At 38.0% G+C, this 26629-nt stretch overlaps 2 protein-coding genes and 1 long non-coding RNA gene across 3 annotated transcripts; 1 reads left to right on the top strand and 2 right to left on the bottom strand.

Moving 5' to 3' along the window:
- Window positions 1-2326: 2326 nt before the first annotated feature.
- Window positions 2327-8254, bottom strand: LOC146450351 (adenylate kinase-like). The gene is made up of 7 exons (XM_085100380.1): window positions 7994-8254; window positions 7679-7724; window positions 6720-6796; window positions 6201-6314; window positions 4755-4849; window positions 3951-4023; window positions 2327-2655 (listed from the first exon to the last, which is right to left on the bottom strand). Exons 1-7 carry the CDS (start codon window positions 8162-8164, stop codon window positions 2437-2439), a joined length of 795 nt encoding a protein of 264 aa, XP_084956506.1. The 5' UTR covers window positions 8165-8254; the 3' UTR covers window positions 2327-2436.
- A 5152-nt stretch (window positions 8255-13406) lies between these two features.
- LOC146450350 (uncharacterized) lies at window positions 13407-13671 on the top strand. The gene is made up of 2 exons (XR_014860336.1): window positions 13407-13491; window positions 13534-13671. It is a non-coding gene; the product is annotated as an uncharacterized LOC146450350 (long non-coding RNA).
- A 3170-nt stretch (window positions 13672-16841) lies between these two features.
- Window positions 16842-26053, bottom strand: LOC146450349 (macrophage mannose receptor 1-like). The gene is made up of 8 exons (XM_085100521.1): window positions 26038-26053; window positions 25497-25634; window positions 23176-23313; window positions 22218-22355; window positions 20024-20430; window positions 18933-19344; window positions 18450-18587; window positions 16842-17451 (listed from the first exon to the last, which is right to left on the bottom strand). Exons 1-8 carry the CDS (start codon window positions 26051-26053, stop codon window positions 17030-17032), a joined length of 1809 nt encoding a protein of 602 aa, XP_084956647.1. The 3' UTR covers window positions 16842-17029.
- Between the last annotated feature and the right edge of the window lie 576 nt (window positions 26054-26629).

The following is a 26629-nucleotide window of genomic DNA, read 5'->3' as shown; positions in this document are numbered from 1 at the left end:
AAGGGAGTACCCCCCCCCCCCCGGGCCGTATAGGTGGTTTGCAACCAATCCCCAGAGATCCAAAAGACAATGATGCGGCAGCCATGCTGGATGACAGAACCTTTTGTTTTGTCATCCAACATATGGAGGCCATGTCATCGTCTTTTTGGATCTCCAGGGATTGGTTGCAAGCCACCAATATGTGTGGAATAATTGTTTTATTTAAAAGAAATCAAGAACTGTTGCTAGATCTTGCTGATTTCGCTTTGCGAGAACGACCAGAAAACAATTTATCGGTCACTGGTTCTCAGCTAGTATGGTGTAATGGCTCATATACCATGGCCGCTAAGCCAATCAAATCCCTGATAGCCAACCATGTGGCTCAGTATGATGGCGTGAATTCAAAATATTATAAAATAGACGCTGTAAGATTTTAAACCGAAGTTTCGGCAATGCTGCCTTCTTCAGGGTACAAAACTATATGATTGCACTATATGAATTTGGAATGTTTGGACCGGTTTTCTTAAAGAAGCTTAGTCACTGTGTTAGACTAAACTTAAACCACGCGAAACGTGATTTTCTAGCCACCGGGTGAGAGTCGCCTTTCATAGACTGGACGAACAGACGTGCAGAGATGAATGTACTTTCCTTGTAACGTGATCTAGATCCCCTATACACCCTTCTCTTACTGAGAATAATACGAAATCTTGGGAACATATATAAGTAACTCGGGAATAATCTTGCAAGTTAGAGAGGACCTCCGTGTATACCAGCAACCTCCTGACTGCTTTTTTTTCGACTGGAAGATCATCTTCCTCGCTAAAATTTTAAGTTCAGGCATTAGAAGTCTTCTCTCATCAGAGGATGGTTCATGGCAGATAAACAGAAGCTTCTTCTAACTTTAAAGTCACTGTTTAACCAATGTCACCACGGATATACCCCCAGATCAACCTCATTCTTACTATAATTAATGCACTTTCAGCGCTAACGTTTAGGCGTCTAACGAGGCAACGATTCGTCCGAAACAATGTTCAAATTACACTCCGTTTAAATAATCCGCGCCGTTTTTTCTTTGCTTTTTAGTAATTGGCTGACAATCAAGTAGTTGTTTACCAAACCAAGCTGCTCGTCCGAGATCCTTTGGCCGGCCACTGCAGTGCTTCGTAGACTTGTGACACTATTCACTCAGAAAATTTGTATAACGAACCAGTCCCGATGAGCGAAAAATGTCTAAATATGGGAGAGTGTGGGAAGCTTGGCTAAAGCACTGCCGAGCCCCTTCAGTTAACTTTTAATTTTTTGCAGTGCCAAATTTCTTCAAAAACCGCATTGTATCCACTTAAACCACTGAAAGTAAAAACTAGGAGATTTTCATTTTGTCATTCCACATTTCAAAATATATAATAGCTATGGGAGGGTGAGGTTTGCCGAGCACTTTCTTGGGTTGTTCTGCTTGTACCGTGCCCCTGTATTCATGTTTTCTATACTCTGTACGAGAGGACTGCCCTCCAAATCAAACAACTTCCCATTACAGTTCACTTTTAAACCCGTATGAGCAAGGAAGCACACTCAGTACAACCCTCTTCTAGTAACTAATCTAAACCGTATCACATTGGTCAAACTGCAAATCATCTGACGTGTCCTTGGTTATCAAGTTCTGAAAGAAACGCTAAAATTAAATCTGTCCGCTCTGTAGCGGACATTTTTTTAAACTAGGTTTGAAATCTCAACTGTGTGCTTGGTGTCTGTTCATGTCTGCTTCGTTGATAGTGTTGTTTATGTTTGTTGTTATTGATGTAATGATAGTTCCGCTGGGAAATCAATCCGTTGCTTGCATTAAAACAAATGCAGGGCGTACTGGTCATCGTCCGTTACCGCTTTATACTACCAAGCTCTTATGGGGCGGTTTTATATTGAGTGTCGAAAGTAACTTCGCGTTTGCTTTGGTTTTGTTTTACTTCGCTCTGTGATTGGTTGGCAAAACGCAACTAAACTCGCGCCACTTTCTCAACCAAAGACAAGCTAAAAATAAAACGTTGAACCAATCGTGACTTGCTCGCACCTGTTTTTATGTATTTGCTGTGTATTTCGATTCATTGCGCTGTTTACGTCTGTTGGGATTGGTTAGAGTAATTACTCTTTATTGGTTGAACGACAGTTTGAAAACCATGGATTGTAAGATTTGAATCTTCTCAGTTTTGCTCCGCACAGCACATGTCAGATGGAAAATATCGGGAAAAAAATTGACACTCCAAATTTTAGCCACCAACTTATTTTGCAGGATTTTGCAAATTCGATTCCCAAAGTATAATGAATTAGAAAAACTTTAAAAGAGACACAGCATGCCTGTGTTTACACTGTGGAATTTTATTAGTGCCACCTCGGTCAATTCTCAGAAAGTTAACACTGACGAAATTACAACCTAATTCACAAATTTCACTTCCCACGAATTATTGATTAAAAAAACTTCCTAGCCCTTTGTTTGGCTTTTTCAAATTCCTGCAAAACATCACGGAAAACAACATCCGGGGACTCGGCGGCATCAATGCGAGAATGGAGCCCGCGCTTCTTATAATAGTCAACCAGCGGTTTGGTCTGTGTGTGATATGCAGTCAGGCGTTTCGTCAGAGTGGCCTCGTTATCATCCGACCGACGAATAAGCGGTTCACCAGTAACCTGAAACGAAAGATAAAACTTGAAAAATTTATGTATGGTAGACTTGTCGATACAAGAAGTGTACATCAATATGTGCTAACCTAGACTGTTCACAGCCCCCTATTTTCCGTGGGATTTTCGAGACATCCCACTATCTTTGGTTTGTAAAGGTGAGCGCAACCTGGGGAGAGTCCCCAAACTACCGAGGGGTCCCTAGTCAGGGTATGTGGGGGAGGAGCCACTCCCGCTCCCCTCAGTAGTTTAGACACTCTCCCCAGGTTGCGCTCGCCATTACAAACCACGATGGCCGTTGTTTGATCGAAGCGTACAAGTCTCGAAAATCCCATCCCTTCACAGATCTTCGCACGCGAAGCGAAGCCACGATGTATCTCAGTCTCTTCCTGGACAACAAGACTGAATTTTTTCATGATTACCGTATTTATTCAATTAACCACCCACCTCGCATAAGGGCCCACCCTGAAAGTCCAAAAACTTAATAAGCGCCCACCCTCGTATCAGCGTCCACCCCATCCACCTCCCAACAAAAAACATTTCTGTACTAGCCCAGCGTGAAGTAAGAGGAGCGTCAGTTGTGTTCCAAAATTGGTTTGGTTTTAGATACGGTGGTCGATCAACTTTTATATTGTTTACATGTATGTTAGATTTTGCACTTTGTTTTGTCTTGTTGAAGCGAAATAAATTTGTTATCCCTTGTTTTGTTACTCTCTAAAAATGTCCTCGCTTGCTGAAAGTGTTGGGAAAATAATAAGCGCCCACTTTTATTGGCCCAAAATTAAATAAGCACCCAGGGCGGTTAATCGAATAAATACAGTATGTGAAAATGTACCAGCCTTGACTTGGGAAAGGTTCGAGATATCTGGGACAAAAACCAGTGTGTGCTATCACAAATCGGATTAATACCTCGCCTTAGGTTTGAGGAAACACACGGGTTTGAGATAGTGACACTCTACTGGACAGTGAAACCTCAGACACCGTGACAGCGGAAGCAGTAGCAGTACAGTCAAAACTCGCCTTGCGAGACAAAAAGAGATTACAGACGTTTGACTGAAAGAAATACCTGCTAATATGGACTAATTAAGGACACTAACTCCCGGTCCCGAGGGTGTCCGCAATGTAGTAGGTTTTCCACTTAAGGAGTATTGCTACCCCCCCCCCCCCCCTCCCAGATGGGATACTACTTGTAGTCCATTGTAGGTTACACGTAGCTACTCACTACACTGTAGGCCAAAGTACCACCCAAAGTGCCTTGTGACACCCAGGTACATGCAATAATAACTGAGGAAACATCAACTTACATCATCAGTCATTGCAACTTTGGGTGGATTGAATTCTGTATGGTAAGTTCTCCCACTGGGTTTGTGAAGCAACCTTAAAAAAAATAAATAAATAAAATGACACAAAATTTTTTCCTATACATTTTTAAAATTTTTAATAGTGTTTAGCATTCGTTGCTCAACAAGCAGTAAACAACCTTGTAACACATGTCATTTGTGCTAAAAGCCTTCATGTCACACTATTCAACAGCAATGCAGTAATGGCAGTAGTTCCTCGTAAATTATTAGCTAAGTTTATTTTCAAATTATTTGAAAATCAACTTCACTAATCTGAACAATGTTTATTCTTGTACTCCACTCAGATATGTTATCATTGCTTAATAGCGTTCAAAGGTGAAAGGACACACTCCTAATACAGATTGGAGTTGAGATTGTATAGGACAATCAATGAATGAATGGATCTTGCTGGATGCCTATCTAGCATTCCCCACAGATTTTGCAGAGGCCGATGACATCATAACCAACTTGGCAAAGGACAGAGAGCTGGGAATCGAGATCATCAAAATAATGCACTCCCTAATCCTTACTTATAATAATTTTCCCTATTTATTACTAGTTATAGTACACTTACAGATGTATGTAACATACAGTTACCTACCCAATGTCTAGCAGCATCTTTAACAAGCTGTACATGTAAGTAATCCTATCGTGCTAACTACAGAAAAGTTGTGTTATCCTTGCATTCATACTCCAAACTAAAGAAACACAACAGCAAGAACAAACAAAGGCATGCCATGCGTGACTTTGACAACATTCTGCACCCACCTTCCAGTAATCCTGCGTACCAACAGAGAATCATCAATTCCAAACTCTACAACAGCATCCAGACCAGTGCTTCTCTTTTCAAGAAGCTCATCAAGCTGTAAAAGGTACCAAAAGGATAGGTGTGACCTTTCTTAATACTGCCAGTAGTTACAATATATTCAAAATTTACAGTATTATCCTTATAATAATAGTCTAATATTGTTAATGACATTGTAAATTACAATAAACAATGATTGGATTTGGTACTACTGTATATAAAACTTTTACTATTAAAGGGAACCTCCACTCTCACAACAAATTGACGGGTAAGCGTTGGAAATAGTGTCTAAATTCTAAATTTTTGTCTAAAACGTAGAAATGACATTCAAGTGTGTTAAAAAATTAGATATGATTATCGACAACTTTTACTTTTAAATTTCCTGGGGGCAGCCATTTTGAATTTTATGACGTGTGATGGTTGCCGCTATTGTTGTGTAAAACAATTGAACAACCTTATTACGTCATGAAATCCAAGATGGCGGCGCGTGGGAAATTTAAAAGCGAAAATAGACGATAATCAAATTATGTTTTTTCCGACACTGAAATATTATTTTCATGTTTTCCAATGAAATTTCAAAGAAAATTGTATTTTCAATTATGTAACGTTAACATGTTTCGAGAGTGGAGGTTTCCTTTAACCACAAATGTGCAGTTCCAGACAAAATCCAGTTATCATTTGTTGACCCAACAGTATTGGAGTGCAAATCATTATGTAAACTATTCAGACGCTTGATTTTGATTGACACGGCAGTTTCCTTAAGAGTGTCGGCCCGACTTGAAAAAACATCCGAGTCCGCTGCGTAGATTTTCTGAAAGCATGAAAGCATTCAGGTAAAGAGTTTCGCGAATGCTGTGGATCAAGAACAAAAGACCGAAACTGAAACACGCAAGCGGAGTCCATTCGGGCAAAACTCTTTACCTGAATGCTTTCATGCTAATTTATTTTCTCACTTTCAATACCTATAAATATGCCTTTCCGTTATTTCCATTTTACTCATTTGACAATGACGATATGAAGTCGTCAAAACGTCATGCTGTTTTACTATCGTTAATTTTCTTGTTGAAATAATTTTAAAAGAGTCTTAAAATTCTTCTGTCATTGATGCTTCATCTAGCTATCAGCATGATGCAGCGGGTGTTTGAATATCTTAATCTAGCACAAGGCCTTAAAAGTTCCAGCAATGTTCAGGCTACTACTTAAGGATAGACTTCGGCATCTGTCTTAGGACATCTCCGCTACGCTTTGCTCCCAGTATTTTCCCTCACAATACTACTCAGCCCCTTAGAGAATCCCCCAAGCACATCCATTATTATTATTATTATTATTATTATTAATATTATTATTATTAATATTATTATTATTATTATTATTATTATTATTATTATTATTATTATTATTAAACTGACCTTTTCAGCCTGAACCACTGTTCTTGGGAATCCATCAAGGAGAAAACCATTTGCACATTCAGGTTTATTGAGATTGTCGTCAATAAGCTCAACAACAAGGGCATCGCTAACCAGCTAAAACAAAAAGCAATGATTGAAAAAACATGCAGCAATTAACATGTAGTCAAATTACTACTTTTTCAAAGGTACTTTACTGTGAAGTACATGATTTTGTTTATGCTTTAGGCTAGCAGACATAAGCAGTTGATAGAAAGTAAATAGGGAGCTTAAGCACAGATGTTTGTGACCCATGGCCAGCAACCTGAAGTCAAACGCTTCATTTTTTGGCATGGTTTTGCTCCTTACCACAGACAGGAAAAGCTCTTGTTGATGACTGTGGTCTGACATTACAAATGTGATGGTGTGAAAATGCTCTAAAAGTGAAAAAATTCAACTTCCGGTTCCCATCCGTGGATCAAAGACATCTGTGCTTAAGTTCCCTAATAAGCAAAGTCTTGCTTGAATCAGTTAACACTGTACCTGTCCTGAATCCATGACTTGTTTGACCTTTTTACCCAAAGAAGAACCAGATGCAACAACAGCTCTCAACATGTCTCCTGTCAACAATAATAATAAACAATGATCATCAGACCTGTGATCCGTGATCCTAAATAGATTGTGCTCCAGTTGTGACTAAACACACTTTCATGCTGATGGTTTTGCTTACATGTATAATTTCTTTTTTGTTGACTATCAGCATTTTGGTTGAGTGGAAAAAAACTTTTAAAGTAACCAGTTTCAAGTCTAAGGCAAATTGCTGGTTGTGAAACCACTTGTTGTCAGAAACCTCTCATCAGTATTATTGTTTATCATATTATCTGTCCTCTCAGGCAAATTTGAAGTTCGCAGGGGAAGAACGCTGCAGAGGTTCCTGGGAATGAAGTTTGGTATTGTGCCCAAGTCATGCATGCATTGAATGTATCGCAAGTTTGCTCTCTAAAATAGGCTGTCACATGGATCCCAAGAATTTTGTCACAACCCATTCTCAATTACTATAATAATTTGCTGAAGTGCATGTATGTGAAGAGTGATAAATATGTACTAAGGGCCAACCAGGATTCAATCCACATGTAGTCTTCCTGTAATTGGAGACTTTTTTTGCAGGTGGGAATAACATTCTGGGCCCAATTGTTCAAAGCCTGATTAAGCTAATCCTGACCCTTGATTCGATTTTTATTACCAATCAAAATTAAAACATTTTTCAAAAAGATTTTTGGCCTTCAGTTTTGACGTAAACCTTTCTTTACGATTAGCTTAATTTAAATTAGCCTTCAAAAACATTTTTAATGAGTGATCTGTAAACATCGGTTAACTTTTAATCGTGGATAATCGGCTTTCGAACAACCGGGCCCTGGGAGTTGTATTGGGAGGATCAATTTACAGGGGGAGGGGGTAGGGGAGGAATGCTACAATATAGTTAATCACAAAATCTAACTCACCGGTAGCTAAATGGCAAACGCAATACTTCTCTGCTAATTTTGGTGCCTGAACAAGAAACAAAACATTTCGTAAGCCTAAATAAGGTTAAGGCATGTAAGTTGAGAGGTCTTTTAAACTTAAAAATTGTGTTTAAAACTTGCGTAAGATGTAAGCCTACAATTGATATTTATTATACAGATTAAACTTACGTACAGTAAATCAAACGATAAAACAAGCTAACGTTTATAACGAAAACAAGTCCTAAAAAGACGAGGGAAATCGCTTATCATACTAGTTTTACTGCTGTTGCTATAAGCTTATAAACACAATCAAACCTGTGTTCCTTTCCCAGCGCCGGGCGGACCAAGTAAAATCCCATTCACTCCAGTCTTGTCTTTGCCGGTTTTGTTAGCTTTATCGACTAATTCTTGCAGATCACTAGGATTAGGTTGTCCTCTTCCACCTTCTGCCTTAAAAAACGTTTTCGATTCTCCTGGTGGAGCCATTTTCTCGTAAAGAACAAACTTTATATTTCACCAACTATAAACTCAAGAGAGGGGCAAAGATCACGAGTGGAAAGGAACTCGGCCTTCCACGTTACGACATGCGCATTGTAGTGCATGGTAAAATTAAAATGTGGAATAGGGAATCAAAAGATATAGGATTACGGAACAGTTATTTACTTATTTTTGTACAAACAGTTGTCACCAAATTTAGTAAATTCAGCCAAAATTTATCTAGTAGGATCTTGAACATCAAGATGTAATTTAATAAAATTATTACCTAGAAACTTGATGCCTCCTTCATGACATGTAGCCATGTTTGTTTAAGACTTTATTTGCTATATGTTCTGTTCTCGTCCCAACGAAAAAGAAAGCCGATCTTGTAAAATAAGCCCAAGTGATTTGAAATAGCGCTTCTTAAACTTATTATAAATTCACGAAGAGAAAACAAATTGAGGAAATCGCTACCACGAAGGAGATTTGGAACTAGTGATTTTAACTATCATAAAATTTGGTGAACTTTACTTTGAATTCTCCAAGAATTTATATGTGGCTGGAGAAGTTACATCAAACACTCGAAAGAGCGCTTCATCCAATTTCCAAACACCTCGAAGTTGGCTTAAAAACTCGGCTGCGCCTTACTTTTTCAACTCACTTCCCGATGTTTGGAAATCGGTTGAAACCGCTCTTCCAGGTGGTTGATGCATTACTTAAAATTGTTTACAATCACTTCTTAAAATTAGCATCAGTAACTAATCGTTCGTTAAAAGACCCCATGAAAATGTATTCACGAGAAATGCGAGAAACGACTGTACAGAAACATTTTTTACAAGCAATTTGAGACGTACCATGCAAATCATTTTTTACATCGACACAAACTTTGGGCAGTATAAGAACAATTAGAATTTGTAGTGGAAGTTTAGAGGTTAAACCACAGTCTATGAATACAGTCGCAAGTTGCATGTTGTTGTATAGGTTATCCAAAGCGTGTCCTTTGCAAATGAAACTACTTGACCCGAACGAGCTATACTTCTCTGTGGCGTTTTCATTTTACTGTGCAGAATGAATCTAAATTGCGACCGAGTCTGGCGATTGCAATGTCTCAAACAAAAGTTTCTGAGCAGTAATGCGTTTTGTTGCGTATGCTGATTACCTACCAGTATCTCATGAATAAACGATTTCAGCGCTCGTAAGCGACCACCCTTGGGGCACGACAAAGTGGACGCTTACGGGAAAGATCAACAAATTAAGCCTAATACTAGAATGATTAACTTATTACCTCATTCAGTTGTAAACACACTTTAAGGACGGTGCCTACTATTGTTACTGCGCATACGTTCTGCGCATCTCGAGATACTCGGGTTTCCTATGGGTGGTGCCTACTAATACAGGAATATTTTTGCGCGGTTTAAAACTATACGGAAAAAGCAGAACTTAATAAATGCTTTTGGTATCTCATAAGAAAATTTGGGGTAACCATGCATTTTTAAGAGATAATTAAGCTTCAATTTAGGAAAAAATCCCGTACATTGCTTTATATTTTGGCGGTTTTTAGATATATTATTGCTTAGTTATCTCTGAAAAATGCATGGTTACCCCAATTTTCTTTTTGGATTCCAATAGCCCTTGCTAAGATCTGCTTTTCCCGCATAGTCATAAACCGGACAAAAATACTTCGGTATTAGTAGGCACCGTCCTTAATAAAGATCTCTGCCAAGCAACAAAGACTGATTTCCCTTTGTTTTCCTTTTCTTTGTGTTTATTTTGATTTCAGTAGGAGCAACATTGACTGAGTTGTAAATTTTATACTTGTATGTAATGAAAAGAGAATACAAGTCTAAATCAGGAGTAAGCTATAAACAAAGATAAAACGTACTGTCAGGCATCAATTAATTGTTCACCTGTGCTGTGAAGCTTCCTACCGCTTGAAAATCCGCGAAAATAGATCGATGAAAATAGAAAATGGTGGATCCAAAGAAGGAACTTACGGAGTAATTTCCTTCTCTGAATTTGACCTGCTCCTTTCTCCCATCAAAAGGACACTGAACTATGCCCGGTTATATTTATTCGTTGTAAGAAGAAGAAGCGAGGTGAAAACACTTGGTCGCCATGAGTGATTTCAGTTTCTCAGCAAACAAATATCAATCCGATGCAAGTTTTAGGTTTGACACAAATAATATATTGCTGTTTCTTGTAAGAGACACGAAATGTAACCTTTAGGAATTTCTTTTCTATCTTCAGCACTTGATTTTTATGTATTTTTGAGTTTTTGGTACAAAAAAGTTGGCTTAAAGAGTCGGACTACAAAGAACCTCAAAGAACTCGCCGTTTTTGGACACAAAATGAAGAAACCAACAAAATGTAGAACTGGTGTGCTCAGCTAATGAGGAGCGAGTATTTTCGCCGCTCAACCCATCTGGAGTATAAAGTAATTTTGCCCTCGGTGAAAGGAAAATTAAGAAAAAATGCCCTCTGTTAGAAGAAATCAGCATTCAGTAATTTTGCCCTCCATATCACATTGTTATTGTTATTGTTGATGGGCAGTTTGTTGCATAGGCACTAAAAATATATATAACTGTAGAGGCCCACAACTACCACATTGACGAATTGTCGGTTTACACTCACTGTTCACTGTCACGCCATTGAAAAATAAAATCAAAACCATTCCATGAATGAAGTCAAGAAATTGACACGTTGATAAATAAATAAGGAATCTGTCCAAGTGTCAGGTCTGCGCAGTATTCCGTACTCGAGTTATTTGACAAAAAGCTACAAAATGTTCCACACAAATTTATAGAGATCTTAGAATGGAGACGCCATGTTGGTGTCTCTGGGGGCACCAACATGGCGGCCGGAAATGGAAAAAAAACACTTGGAGTTTACTTTTGCCAGAAAAAGGTTTGATTTCCCTTGTGAATTTTCGAATGTTTACAAAAATATTTGTCCTCAAACTTAAATTGTTTAGAATGCTGAAAATCACCCGAAGAGTCATTTTAAAGATATGGAACAGCGCTGTCACGGCCGTCCTCCTGATGGCACGCATGATGAAAACTCAAAAATTGATCATGAAACTGTTCTATTTTAAAAAGGAATTACAACATCGAGCTAAGAAATTGTAAAATGACATATTTTTTTGGTAATCTTTCCTTGAATGAAGGTAAAAATTTTGTAGACCTCCCGGTTTGGAATTCTAGAATTTGGTGACGTCACGTGAAAACCAAAAAATTGATGGAGAAGTGCTTGAAACAGTCAGTTTCCATTAGGCTCTCGATCTCATCACCCAGGACAATCTAAAATGGAATGGGCACATCAGTGTGACAGTTTCCAAGGCATCCGAAGCGATTGCGCGCACGCACATTATTCGGCAATCTCGTTCCCAGAGGCTGCGTTCCTTTTGGTCAGCACCAAGGAAGCAAGATCTGTGGGCTAATCAATGTCAAAATCCAGCAAATCGAAATCTGATTGGCTAATACATTTTACAGAAAAGTTTGTGTTGGTTGTTTTGTTTTCAAGGAAGTCTCACATAAATGACAATCATTGGCAAACGGGAGGGATGGAGGTTGTCACCTTTTTCACTCGTTTTCTTGGCCTTTGATGCTCTCAGTACCAAAGGCTGTCTTCCTCTCGGTCAGCAGTATCCCCCTTTAAACCGGAAGCAGGATCCTTGCTTCCGGTTTAAAGGGGGATACTGCTGACCGAAAGGAAAGAGCATCAAACTGACCAAGAAAACAAGTGGAAAAGGTCACAACCACCATCCCTCCCGTTGGCCAATGATTGCCATTCATGTGAGATTTCCCTGAAAAGAATACAACCAAAACAAATGCTGCATGTAATCTGGGTTTGTCGGCGATTTGCTCCTCTCAACTGCAACAAATTCATTTTGCACATCCTTAGGTCGTTTTAGAAAACCAAACATTTTCCATAGGCAGGAGCAAAAAAACATATATAGGCTCGTTATGTTAAATAGTCGAATGGCGATTAGAAACCGTTTTTTGTACTACACTCATTTGGAATCATATTAAGTTGGTTTTCGCCGGTAAAGTGTAATTTTCAAGACCTTTAAAATGGGCGTGAATTTAACGCTACGCAGCATGTTTTTTTCATGACACCACGGTAAAGTTAATAGGTAAAGAAAATAGCGCCTGGTCGGAGATTATATAAGCTTTAATCTCATTAACTAAAACAGTGTAAAGATTTTCAAACGACATTCGAGAAACTTCAACAAAGATATCGTTCCTAACTGATTGCGTCAACGCCAAATACCAACAAATCAATCATTTCAGAAATCATTGCTATAGGTTTTTATAGAAACGAATTGTTTTGTTTACAAGCGTAAGCTTAATTTTTTCCGCTGTGAAATTTTACAAACGGTAGGTTTCACCAGATCACCTTTTGCTTACCCAGATACTATATATGATCACAGAAAAAATACAATAAAATAACTGCAGTACATTTAATAACAAGACACAACTCTGTAAACGTTCAATCCAAGTAACCAGCAATTAACTTGAAAATCTAAGATTATCAGAAAGATAGGCTATTTTTTCAATTCACACACTGAGTGTAAGCTTAAGAAATTCATCCTGAAAAAAATATTTTACCTGCACTCGATGTGGTTTATCAGTCCTATAAGCTGCAAACTTAGAAAGCTCACAAATGAACTTGTGTGTAAAGAGTGACAACTCACAGATAACTCCGCGGTGCGAATGGATTACAAGTTTGCTTCTTTCTGCTCTTTCAGTTCCTTCAACAGCACGAGAAAGGCTGTCAAACTCTTTAGACAATGTTAAGAACGATTTTAAACGGCCAGCATTGAATATGAAGGCAACTTTTGGCCTTTCGATCAACTTTTGAGCAACTTATGGTTTAAAGCATTTTTTCGGCAACTTATGGTCTTTCGAGCATTTTTTCGGCAACTTTTTTCAATCCGAGAAAATATATCCTTTCTTAGTGACAAAAATCTCTTTTTTATGCATTTCCTCTCTAACAAAACGAATAAATATCCATGTTAACTCTATAGTTAGGCTTTACTGACTTCAAGTGACTAGTGACTACTGCCATCAGTGAGTGCCATGTGTGCAGTGTGTTGTGCCAGAGTCGGTGATCGACGGAACTTTGGGTTAAGTGTGGCTGTGTGTTTCCAGCGCGCTACATGGTCAGCGGTCTGAAGTCTGAACACGTTTTCAAAATGGCGGCTCGTGTTTGTTCAACTTCAAGCGAAGAAATGGCTTCCATAAACCAATGAAGAATAAGATAAACAGGTGGAGAGACTAAAACATCACCTCTGTAGGTATAGAAATGTCAGCGAGTAGAAAGGAATATATAAATAAGTAAATAATTCGTATAGATGTGCAAAGATTTACTTTCATCAGTAGTAGAAACTGATGTTTTGAGTTGATAAAGAGCAACGTTTGAGCAACTTTTTCGTGAAATGAGCAACTTTCGGGCAACTTTTGAAAATTTTTGGGGCAACTTTTGAAAGATATCCGAGCAACTTGTGTAAAAGCCTATGAACCACATTTCAGAGTCAAACGCTGCAACATTGGTTGCAAAGGTTTTCGCGCCTTTTCCGTTTACTCGTGATCTACACTTGTTATGATCTTTTTCGTGTTGTCTCACTGCCAGAAAAAAGTCAATGGAAATTCGGTTGCATTTTGATTCTATGGCGGGTTTTGCTTCGCCCAATTTCCGGATGTCTTTGAGAGTCTATTTCATTTCATGTTTTGAAACCTCCGATTCAAAGACACTTCCGGTAAAATGTATTAGCCAATCAGATTTCGATTTGCTGGATTTTGACATTGATTAGCCCACAGGTCTTGCTTCCTTGATGCTGACCAAAGGAACGCCGCCTCTGGGAACGAGATTGCGTACTATGTAGAGGTGGCGTCAGTGCTCCTGTACTCTGTGCAATCTACGTTGCACTTGTACGTTCCATTCAAAAATACTGTTGCGTTGTTGGGCATAATGCCCTTGCCGTCTATCTTTCTAATGAAGTAGAACGAGTCCAAAAGCGATACCTAAGGATAATATACCCCGGGTACTCCTATCAGGAAGCATTACAATAACTGATGAATTGCCCGTGATTAAATAAAAATTATCTTCATCTTATCTCATTCTAAAATCCTTAAACTAAAGGACAGGCGTAATGAACTCCGTCTGTACGGAGGTCCACAAAGAGAAGTTACAAAAGGTGGCAAACACTCGAAATATCTACGCAGATCAGGGCATGGGCTGATGACTATTCGTTTGAAATTCTGACACTTGGACATCTTTCTAATTCTGAGCCTTTTAGACGAAGTTTCTTCCCAAATTGCCATAGTAATGGCGAAAGCAAAAGCTTTAAAATGTTAACTGTAATTTCTGACTATAATATTGTAACTGTGGGTTATCTTTAGCAATAGTGAGGGACAAGAACAGAGAGGATTAAACCATAAGACCTCACTGAGTGTCGAAGTACGCATTCAAGCGACTAAAGATAAGGATTCTACGTAAACATTTAATTATGTGCACTCTATAAATTTTGCCTCCATACTTTTTTCATTTTTTTTTGCATGTTTTCGATAAAAGGGTAAAATATCTACATTATTATACATAAAATTATAATCTAAAAAGATAATTGGATATTAACAAATTACTATGATAAAAGCTGCAGTTTCTTTTTAAACAATAAAATCGATTCAGATGATCGAGATGATAGTCGGGCAACAACTTAAATCGGTGCGAAAGCTGTCATGGACACTCTCTATTCCAAAATCCGACTATGCTGTACGGTTTTCCCGTTTACTGGCAAAATTTTCGTACAAAGTCTTACCGATTACGCGAAAATCTGTGCAAAAGACACGGACTACAAAATAGATAAGTGTATTTACAATCAAAGACCTGAAAATATTCAGGGACTGTACTTCCAACCCGTGCCTGACTGCCTGAGTGTCTTCTGTGTATCTATTTCAAGGTTAAAATAAATAAAAAATAAATAAATAAATAAATAAATAAATAAGAAAATAAATAAATAAATAAATAAATGAATGAATAAATAAATAAATAAATAAATAAATAAATAAATAAATAAATAAATAAAGAAGTAAAGAAATAAATATTCGGTGGAGATTGAGAGCAGCAATTATGGCATTAAAATCGTTCAGCTTCATAATTTACGGGAACATAAACTTTCTTCTCAAAATTATATGTGAATAGCCCTTTTCACGGTTAACTCTGCTCATTTGCATTACAATGAAATCTAGCATGTATGTGAGGCAATTTCGGGCTATTTCGTAGTTTTAGCCCGAAATTGCCTCGCATCCAAGTTGAATTACATTGTAATGCAAATGAGAAAAACTAACCGTGAAAAGGGCTATTGAGTGCCATTTTAAAATGTTTTCAGCGGTAGCAGTGAATAGGTTGATTGCATTACCGCCATGTTGGTGCCAAAACAAAAGAAAACTTGCCCACATTGTTTGCATAAAAATAGTTAACTCCCAGGGGAGAAATATCTTATTGTTCCTAACCACCAACCTGGTGGACTACTAATAGGACATTTTCACTATGGCGTCATTTTACTACAACTACCAGAATTCATTTCGTTTTCCTTTTCAAATTCAAATTTTGTAAGCCCAGTGGACAACAAAGAAAAATTGCTATAATTAGGATGAGAAAACAAAAACCAGAAGGATTCTGGTAGTTGTAGTAAAATGACGCCATAATGAAAATGGCCTATTGGTGCATAATTATACGAACAGCGGTTAACTTTCTGTCAAAACTCGACATTTCTGTGGCGAATTTAGCTAAGGAGCACGGTATAAGTTACACTTGAAATGCTAATTTCCTTTTCATATATTTGGGTTTTGCGTAAAATTTCAACGTATGTTTATGTAATATAAGATTGAAGAAATATTGAAATGCAAACGAGAAATAAGTGGCAATTGACCATGCAATCCTATCGGGTCTACTTTTTGGTTTCGGTCAAGGCAAATATTTTTGTCCTTCTTGACGTAACCATAGAAGTACTAAACTATTTTGCCAGGGTAAATATGTAATTGTCGCAAGCAAAATGTTCCCATTTTCTCAAAGTAAATTTGTAATTATCTCAAGTAAAACTATCCCATTTCCTTGTAAGTATCTCAAGAAACATTTTCTCATTTTTCTTGGTTAATAATGGTAATTGAAGTGAGTGGAGTGCAATTTGGTCCGAAATCATACGCGTGATTTCAAAATCGAACAAGCGCACAGCGCGAGTTTGATCTGAAATCACAAGTATGATTTCAAACCAAAATTGCACGACACAAAGTTCAATTACCACTTTATTACACCTATTTATTACACCTAGTTTTATTGTCAATATTAATATTCTGTCTTTGTTTCTTCATTTCCATTTTGATGGGCTAAAGAAAGGATATGACTTAGAGCAAAAAATGGTGCCATTTGGGAAAAAATCGCACTGTTGAGAGCCAATCAAATTACAAGGATCACCAGTGATTTCAAAATGGGTGTAATAAAACATGTAATTATCGCAAATAAAACTTTTCCGTTTTTCCTGGCCGGGTAAATATGGAATTACCTCAAGTAAAACTTTCCGATTTTTCCGGAGTTAAAATGTAATTATCTCAGGCAATATTGGAACACCTGTAGCCAAGAAAATTGTCAAGAATAACAAACTAAATGACGAAACATTAATTTCCCAACACCACACTTTTATTACTGACTCAGATCCACCTTAGCTTACAACATAAGCTGACTGCCAATCAAAAGACTGATAAGACGATACATGAGTAAAAGCAAATCAGATATTTGAACACGGTCAATTTAACTTACTCATTACTTTACGTGAGTCAGATTTGGTTTTAAATCATGGTTTGAACAAAAGCAACTCTCTTAGATCAGTTTCTTCTGGCAAACAACAACTGGAGCTTTCAAAACTTCATCATTTGCATCACAGGGAAAATCATTCCATTCTCCGTGTATGACATGGACACAGCCTTCCTTCCCGTTGTAGTTGTCTGGGTTGTTGCCTCCCCAAGGGCGATACACTCCCTCGTGGAACTTCTGACCGTTAACCCAGTAGAATTCATTGTCAGCCTTTCGGTAAAGCCCAATCCACACACCAAACTCTGTAACTGTCTCCTGCGCTAATGACAGTTCCCAAATGAACTTGTTCTGATCCCTTGACGTGATTATAGGCAGGTCCGCTCCCACATTCCGGCAAAAATTCCGAGCGTCTTCCCAACGCATTGTGGGAGTATCATCAATGAAATATTGGCTGCCGTTGTAGTTATGCCAGACTAGAGGTGCTACCACTACAAAAGGACAAAAGCATTTCGAAAAGATCTAATTTCTGAAATCTATTAACCACTGCTGCATTGAGGTTTTCAAACGTTTGTAGTACTATTAAAAGGGCCTTAAGCGCAAAAGAAGCGAAATTGTCTGGCATTGTCAACGTAAATTCTTAACCCGAAATCTAAAATGACATTCAATGAATGAAAGAAAAGCAAGATTTCGGTGTGCCCCAAGGGCTGCCAGTTTTTCTGATGTTGGGAAAACTTCAAAGTGGTGTTTCAGGCCCAGCAGCAGGAGAAAATCTGTGAAATCTTTTTCATTTTAAGGAAACAGAGGTCTTTTTGGTTACGTTCAAACGCACCACATTTGCGCATTTGATCATATTTATATGAATTTTGCGCAATATAAATATTAAATTATCAGTTATTAATTTTACACTATTAAACAAAATCTTTGCTATAAATCTAGCAATGCCATTTATTGTTTGTATTGCCACTTTTAATAATGTAATGTTCAGTATCTAGGTTCTACTTTCCACCAATTCTAAGTCATATTTCGAAATAACATATAGAGGGTGTTCGCAATGCACTTGCAAATAAGCCCGCTTCATTTTGATAAGGAAGGACACCACATTTCTTTGTCGCCAAACAAATTTGTATTAGGAGGAACAGTACTTTTGATAAGCGCTTTCTAACGAGTTGACGTTGTTCCTTAAACATTCACTTTCTATCCTCATGGTCGTGACCAAATATGTTAGTAATTTTTAATTCCTGGAATGTTGATAATATCTTCGGTTACAGTCTTGAACTGACTTAGACTGATGGCATGTCTTAAGAATTGCAGATTAATAAGGATAACATGCTGTCGCGATGCGTTGCATTGCAGTTTATCTCAGTGTAGCGGTATGTCGCATTGCAGTTTATCTCAGTGTAGCGGTATGTCGCATTGCAGTTTATCTCTGTGTAGAAGTGTATTGTATTGCAGTAATATTAGTACAGACAAGTAAAGCCAAAATTACCTTGGGGGTGAAAACACCACGCAACTTGAGGCACAGTTTTGTCAAAGCAACACCCGTTTGCTTTGCATTGTTCTTCGGTAATTCCATCAAATCCACAGTTGATTCTGTTCTTGGGATCCTTAACTGGGCACTTAGAAGCTGAATGAAACAGAAATGTTAAATGCAACATATCCAATGGAACTTCTGATCTAGTAACTAGAGAACGATAAACGGTCAAGTTGCTTTAGGGTTGGTGGCTTATAATATCTACACGAACGGACCATTATGGAGGGTTAAGCTAGCCAGCGATAACCTGGATTTTTAACTTTTATAGATACATTTTTAAAACCCCAACCAAAATACAACCTCGAGATGTCCGATTTGTCGTACAGTTGTTACACCGTGTGATTTATCTGCAAGTTTTAATCTCATAGCTTTATTACTCGCCGAGCAATGGAGGGGAAGAAAACAACTAATGAAATAAGTAGAAAGATATCAACATACACGGTATGGGCCTCTGGCAAAGAATAACTGGGCTTCTGTAAAAGTCCTTATAGGAATCACAGGTTAAGTCACCCCATTGTCCCTGCCGGAGTACGTGGCCACAGTTTTCCCCATGTCCTGCGTTGTCTGGTTGGCCTGATTTCCAATTCGAATACCGCCCTTCCAGGGGGGTGTCGTCAATCCAATAGAGCTTCAAATCGCTTTTGCGCAGAAAACCAAGCCAAGCACCAAACTCTGCAACTGTAGGCTGCTTTGAAATCAGGTTCCAAATGTAAGCGTTCTCCTCGGCTGTCCTGATTACAGCGAGGTCCCCTCCTTTCTTATTGCAGACATTTCGTGCATCAATCCATTGATAGGTGGTAGTGTCATCGACGTAGTACTGCCAGTCGCCAAAAGTGTACCAGACTGTGGGCTCTGAACAAAGGGAATATGAACAAGCATGAGTAATTCAGATCTCTGAAAACAAAGATTAAACCTATCTAGACCGGGGAGGGAGTTGGGGGGGGGGGGGGGGGGAGCATTCTGAACCATCTCAAAAAAAATTTCGCTCACGATCGACGACAGAAATTTTTATTTTTATTTTTAAATCAAAATGCTAGTGATGCATAGATACCCTGACTTTTCGACATAACAAATATCGCTTACATAGTTACATGGAAGAAGTATATCCACAAGTAAGACATTTTACAGCAACTCCAGGGTTTTGCTACGTTACCGCTTTTGGGGCGCAACGTCAGCACATTCCTCTGGTGCTTTTCCGTGAGTATTCCCTTTTTTTGTTTGTTTTGATATTCGAAAAATCTTCGACATTCCCAAACGGGAAAAGTCCGTGTAATTTTGCTTTAACGCCGATAGTTTGTTGTCAATTCTTCAGGGGAGTAGGACAGGTTGTCATCGGGTGGTCTGGTGGGGTTTCTTATTCTTCTTCTTCTTCCAAAATTACTTGTTGAGGGCACATCTTCCTTTATTGCGACACGCTAGCCGCTAGCCGTCTGGGATGGGGAAATGTGATAAAAAATAAATAAATAACTAAACCAACAAGGAAACACATAAAGATATACATAGGTAAATAAACAAGAGCTTATAATTACCCGGATAGGCCTCTGACAAAGGATAATTGGAGCTTTAAACACGTCAGAATAGGCATCGCAGCGTAAGACATTCAATTGGCCTTCCTGGTTGTCATTAGCTGCCCTTATGTAGCCACATTTTCCCACTTCCGGCGATGCTGTAATTTGATTGTTCTGGACGAGAGTCTGGTCAACCCAGTAGAATTTCTTGTCAGAATTTACAAATATCCCAATCCACGCTCCATTGACTTGTTTGTCGTGCTTTTTTATCAGATCCCAAATGAATCTCTTTTGACCGTCTGACCGGATCACGGCAAGATCCCCTCCATAATCTTGGCAAATTGTTCGAGCGTCGTTCCAATAAATGGTGGGATTATCGTCAATGTAGTAATTCCAGTATTCAAAGGTGTGCCAGACAGGCGTGCGAGCTGAAGGAAAATACATGACAATATAAAAGTATAATATTCTAAATCATTCCCCCTAAACTACGGAAGCAAAGAAAAATGTTTTTTTGAGAGTCAATTACACAAATTAACTACAGTCGACTCCCGAGAACTCGAACCCTCGCTACTCGAACCTCGTGCTAACTCGAATCAAAATCGATTTCCTTTGGAAATCCGTGATACATTTTCTGTAATTTTACCCTCAAAAACTCGAACCCTCGATAACTCGAACCTCCCGCTAACTCCAAGCAATTTTCCTTTCCCTTGAGGTCATTTTTTATATATAATCTTACCCTCAATAACTCGAACCATGTTTGTCGAGCCATGACAGGTCAAAACAAACAGTACTGTAGTCCAAAACATTGAATTTATTTTAAAGGCAGCCTCTGTAATCTTTGTCTTTTTTTTTTGCATGAAGAAAACGTGTCATTCCATTTCCAAATCCAGTTCTCCTGGAGTTCTCAGTACCTAGTCTTCTTCGGTTGCTTTGTTTTGTTTTGTTTCACGTTATGTTACGTTCTGATTTAAAAATTTGGAAACATTGTTCCATTTTCCCTCGACTTCCCTATAATTAAATTTGATTCAAATGTGACACTGTAAGTATGAATAGAAACTGAACGTTTCTTCCTTTATTTTCCGGTCATTTGCCCTCAACTCCCGATAACTCGAACCTTTTCAATTTCCCCTAAAGTTCCGAGTTATCAGAAGTCGACTGTGCATACTTTTAAGTTATGTGAATCCGTCCTTATTAAAAAAAAATAATAAAAAATTAAGAAATAACCTTTTACGTTAATTTTTAAACTTTTTGTTGACTTACTGCAATTTTCATGATATATTATTGTAATTTTTATATTGATTGTATTGCAATTTTATTTTATCATAATCCTACTGTGATTTGTCTCATAATTTAATATATTATAACTTTAGATTATTAACACCGAAAGCCCCTTTTAGCGGGAGTGTTAATAAAATTTGTTTTGTACTATTATAAGTCGTCATAAGCTCAGGCGCTATAGAAATAAAGTCATTATTATTATCATTATTATTATTATTCGAATAAGTATGGATTTGGTAAAACATTTGACAATAAAAATGTGCGATAAAATATTGTAAAACATAGCACGACGTTTTGACGTTTCCAGACTCGTCATTTTCAAGTGAAAGTAAAATAATGAAATCGAGTATATATAGTGAACGGATGAATAAATTGAAAGTTAAACAAAGAGTTTGGCTATAATAGAGTCGCTCTGGGTGTTAAATTGGGTCTTATCGTTCTTATGTACAACATTTCATAAACAAGACAATCCATACTATGCTACACTTTTTGAGCATTCTAAATTGGCTCTCATTGAGTAGGCCAATGTTCCCATGGGCATCTCTCAGATGGCGACCAATGGCAGAGTATCAATGATCAACAATGATCTTTAAGAGTCAGCATTCCTTTCAAAGATCAAGTCTCAGCAAACATGGTCAAAAGACAAATGGGCGATCTCAGTTCAAAAATCGGCATTGATGTACAACCAATCTACACCAGTAAGAAACTTGAGCAAGACCTAAAGCCAAGCATAAAGAGATCAAGCCACGCATCGTAAATCAGCATAGCATTGTTTACTGTTTTGAATGTGATTTGTGTGATTCAAATTACGTCGGATATACGACGCGCCATTTGTTTCAACGCATTGCTGATCATTGATATTCTGCCATTGGTCGCCATCTGAGAGATGCCCATGGGAACATTGCAGTAATATTAGTACAGATGTAACTAAAATTGCCTTTGGAATAAAAACACCACGGAGCTGTAGGCACAGAATCGTCATAGCAACACCCTTTTGCTTTGCATTGTGCTTCGGTAATTCCAGCAAATCCACAGTTGATTCTGTTCTCGGGATTCTCGGCTTGGCAATTGGACACTGAATTAAAGAGAAATGTTAATGCAACGTATTAAAACCATTAACTTCTTTGATTCATTTATTGATAATACTACTATTTTTTTTTTAAGGGGGCAATTTACCTAAATTTGAATGAAATTTAAAGAGGTTTTAAGAAGGGATAGAAGAAAGAAAATGATTTTTGGAACACCAACAGACAGTTGATACCCACGCAAGAGCACCCCGGGTTGTTAGTGGACTAACTGGTATCCGTCTATTAATTATTAAATACAAATTCTAAATTTTAAACTTCACTAAATCTTCAATATTTCTTATTTCTATTAATTTAACCAATCCTTCTAAAATAAACTACTCCTCCCAAATATATCCAAAAATCACCCAAAAATTTACAAAATACCCCACAACACAGATTCACGCGATAATGATAGGGTTTTTGGATTGCTTGAAACGTGAATGAGAAATTGCCGTTAAAGCCATGTCAAGTGGCAGAAAAATGGCGTTTAGGTGAATTGCCCCCTTAATTAACCATGCACCTACTATTAAATAGAACGACTTTAAAATATTAAAACGTTAACTTGACGAATAAAGCAAAAGATATTAATAAATCATCCATGAGCCTCCGTTCTTCGTATAGCGGTGTGTTTTATTGCCCTTTATATCGGTGTAGTGGTGCGTTGAAATACAGATTATCTCAGTATAGCGTTTTATTGTAATGCAGTTTATCTCAGTATAGCGGGGTGTTGCATTGCAGTTTAAATTAATTTAGGGGCGTGTTGTATTTCTATGTATGTAAATTGCAGTTTACTTATCGTTAATTGAAACTGCGTAAAGCTAACATTACCTTTGAGGTAAAAACACCACGCGACGTGAGGCACAGTATCGTCAAAGCAACACCCTTTTGCGTTGCATTCTTTTTCGGAAATTCCATCATATCCACAGTTGATTCTGTTTTCGGCATGCACAAGTGGGCAGGAAAAAGCTGAATGAAACAGAAATGTTAATCTCGCGTAATTAAATGGATCGTCTTATTATTTTATTACTTAATTATATAAGTAAACATCCCGGGGGGGGGGGGGGGGTACTCCCCGGAATTCTTGGTGGGGGTGTGCCGCCCGGGTCTTCAAATCTCGACCCTATTTCAGACCTAAACATGCCATTTTCCACACCCGTTTTTAGACCTGACCTCTAAAATTCATACCCGTTTTCAAACCTGATAATTATGCATCAGTGACAAGGGAAGTTGACGCAAGGAGTTAACGTAAGCTGGAATGACATAGTTTATCTATTTCTTTTTCTCGCTATCAGTTAGTCGTTCCAGTTACGTACTGAGAAGAAAAATATGTTTGTAAGCTTTCGTAAATGTTCCCCGCCCCAAAAACCCGACCCGATTTCAGACCGTAATTGTCAAAATCTATACCCTATTTCAGACCAAAACGGCTCAAAAACCATACCCTTTGGGGCGGCACATACCTATATACCTTATATAGGGGAGCACCCCCCCCCCCCCCCCCCTTCCGGGGTAAACACTCACTAATGAACCGATTTTGATACATTAAAGTTTTAACTTGTCTCCGCGGTAAAGGCGAATAGAACAAAAGAAATTAATTGATCACACCTGAGCTTGGGAGGTTCGTAAAGCGGTGTGTTGTATAGCAGTGTTTCTCATTATAGTGGTTTGCTGTACTGCAATTTATCTTAGTATAGTGATGTTTTTATTAACTGCAGTTTATCTCTTAGTAAAGTGGTGTCAGTGTTGCTTTGCAGTTTATCTAAGCAAAGCGGGTTCGGTTACATAGTACTTTATTTCAGTATAAGGCAGTGTGTTGTATCGGCAGTTTATCTTAGTAATTAGCGGTGTATTGTATTGCAGTTTATCTCAGTATAGCGGTGTGTTGTATTGCAGGTTATCTCAGTATAGTGGTGTGTTGTATTGCAGTTTATCTTAGTATAGCGGTGTGTTGCATTGCCGTTTATCTTAGTACATGTACAGAGGTGTGTTGTATTGCAGTTTATGTTTGTATAGCGGTGTTTTGTATTGCACATTCTGTACTGTTTATAAATATGTGCAGGAGTGTTTTATCAAGTTAAAAAACTCGAGGCGAAGCCCAGAGATTTTACACCTGATAATACACGACTGTGGGTTTTTTGACCGGCTTCAAATATATGCGTGCATTAACGCGTCCCATCGGAGTTAAAACGATTGCGCTTTTGTGTAAAGAGAAAATTAGCATACAAGAAAAACAAGTTAGTGGAATTTATCAGCAGTATGGTAAGTTTGCAAGCATGCTTTTTTTCTTCAGTCCTTTTTCTTTGTTTTCGATGGTTGAAGGAGGACTTGGTTAAAATTGCTGCCTACTGTAAGAGAAAGTTCAGAGAATTTAAAAAAGGCCCATAAAAAATAGCACTGTTGGAAAAATCCCTCCTAAACTCGACACGATATGTAACAAAGTGGTCTCTTACAATCAATTCACGTCACGCGTGAACAGAATTTCCGAGAATAAAATGAACATTCGAACTTTTTCTTGTAATGTCCGGCATTCAAATAGGTGTTGAACATTTCTCTAAAAATCTTTCCGAAAAAGACGTATTAACAAAAGAAAAAAAAAAGATTCAAAATACTTGGGGAACGATTGTTATTCTTGAAATACTTAATGCTGTAATGTAAAGAACATTTATAGCTTTATACCGTGAATAAACTAGGGAAATTTCTACGGAGACTCCAAACTAAACATGCAAATTTCAAAAATACCGGTCACGCGTGACGTGGATTGACTGTAATATTTTTGCACCGTGGCAAAATGGTGGACGGTTGTGTATTGCAGTTTATCTCAGTAAAGCGGTGTATTTTATCCGGCTCAGTATAGCGGTGTGTTTTATTGCAGAAAGGCTGTTCTATTAATAGGCCATTTTACAATTGTGTGCTTAGTGACTTGGCCTTGGATTGGAAGCGAGGCTGGGGTTGACCTTGTTTTGGTACAGACCTCACTGCTTTTCATATGTAAATGCAACTAGTTAGCATAAGAACAGCATGATCTACATACGAAAAGCAATGAGGTTTGTATCAAAACAAGGTCACCCCCAGCCTCACCTCCAATCCAATGCCAGGTCACTTAGCACACAACTGTAAAACGGCCTATTGCAACTGTGGAAAACTAAAATTACCTTTGGAGTAAAAACACCACGGAACGTTAGGCACAGCATCGTCAAAGCAACACCCTTTTACTTTGCATTGTTCTTTAGTAATGCCATTAAATCCACAGTTGATTCTGTTCTCAGGATTCTCAACTGGGCAACTGGAAACTGAATCAAAAGAAATATTTATGCAACGTAGTAAAAATCATGAACTTCTATAATTCATTTATTGATGATGCTACTATTTTTTAATTGCCATGCACTCACTAATTAACCGACTTTAAAATATTAAGAGCGCCTGCCTGTCTACGCAGTAAGAATCGACAACTGCATTTCAGCGACCACTTGGTCGAATTTCTTATATTCCGCCTGAAGATAACCTTGGATTAACTATTTTCGAAAATCATATCTTAATGTTCCAATGTATTTTATTTTTTGAGAAAATTGCAAGAGTTTGAAATGCGGCCTAGGTGTGGTCACTGGTCGACGAAAACCGCGAAAATCTAGGTCAAAGGACAAAGCTCCGTTCACGGTGTGAAATAACCCAATGAACTTGAAACCTTACACAAACCAAGAAAAGAGAACATTCAAAACTCGCTGGATGCTTTCTAAAGTATGCAAATTTGTGTACGCCACTCAAAACGGCCTTGAAACTAATGCCTATTTTTTTCCTTGAAATAAAAGTGTTTCTGGTATGTAATTTTCTCTAAATTAAATCGCATATCTCGAAAGACGAAGAAAAGAACTTTATTTGTTCCAAGTTTCAAGCTCTGATTCAAACTCTTTCCCACTCAGGGAAGATCGAATATGCGTGCGATACTTGAGGCTCGCAATTCACGACACGAATTATGAGATCAGAACCGATTCAAAAACACTTGAATGTTTCCAAACATCACATATTGGGCCCTAAAACTTATCAGACTGACTGAAGACAGCCATTCAATGTTTTCCATCCTAGATTTCTTTCCTATTCTGCTCTAAAGAAATATATTTATTCCGGTCAATTAGCCTACGAAACATGTGCAACAAATTTGCATACCATTTCGATGTCGCGGGCAAAAGTAGTGCACATCAAACTTTACAGCTCCTTTATCTTCTTAAATGAAACAGTCGATCAATAATATGGAGGAAAACGTGTGATTTTGTTCCTGCCGTGTTGTTTT

The sequence above is a fragment of the Pavona decussata genome, unplaced genomic scaffold (assembly GCF_977016875.1).
Source record: "Pavona decussata unplaced genomic scaffold, jaPavDecu1.1 SCAFFOLD_468, whole genome shotgun sequence".
In the NCBI taxonomy this organism is placed as follows: domain Eukaryota; kingdom Metazoa; phylum Cnidaria; class Anthozoa; order Scleractinia; family Agariciidae; genus Pavona; species Pavona decussata.
Note: the sequence above shows the minus strand (reverse complement) of the source record. Positions and strands in the feature narration are given on the sequence as shown.

What these genes read in the sequence shown, in the direction of transcription:
- LOC146450351 (XM_085100380.1), bottom strand. Translation starts at nt 8,164, where the DNA reads ATGGCTCCACCAGGAGAATCGAAAACGTTTTTTAAGGCAGAAGGTGGA. An exon ending in GTACGCAGGATTACTGGAAG is followed by an intron (nt 4,024 to 4,754) that starts GTGGGTGCAGAA and finishes ATTTTTTTTAAG; the next exon opens with GTTGCTTCACAAACCCAGTG. An exon ending in AAGTTGCAATGACTGATGAT is followed by an intron (nt 2,656 to 3,950) that starts GTAAGTTGATGT and finishes CTTTCGTTTCAG; the next exon opens with GTTACTGGTGAACCGCTTAT.
- LOC146450349 (XM_085100521.1), bottom strand. An exon ending in GTGGTGTTTTTACTCCAAAG is followed by an intron (nt 23,314 to 25,496) that starts GTAATTTTAGTT and finishes TGTTTCATTCAG; the next exon opens with CTTTTTCCTGCCCACTTGTG. An exon ending in TTTGTCAGAGGCCTATCCGG is followed by an intron (nt 19,345 to 20,023) that starts GTAATTATAAGC and finishes CTTTGTTCAGAG; the next exon opens with CCCACAGTCTGGTACACTTT.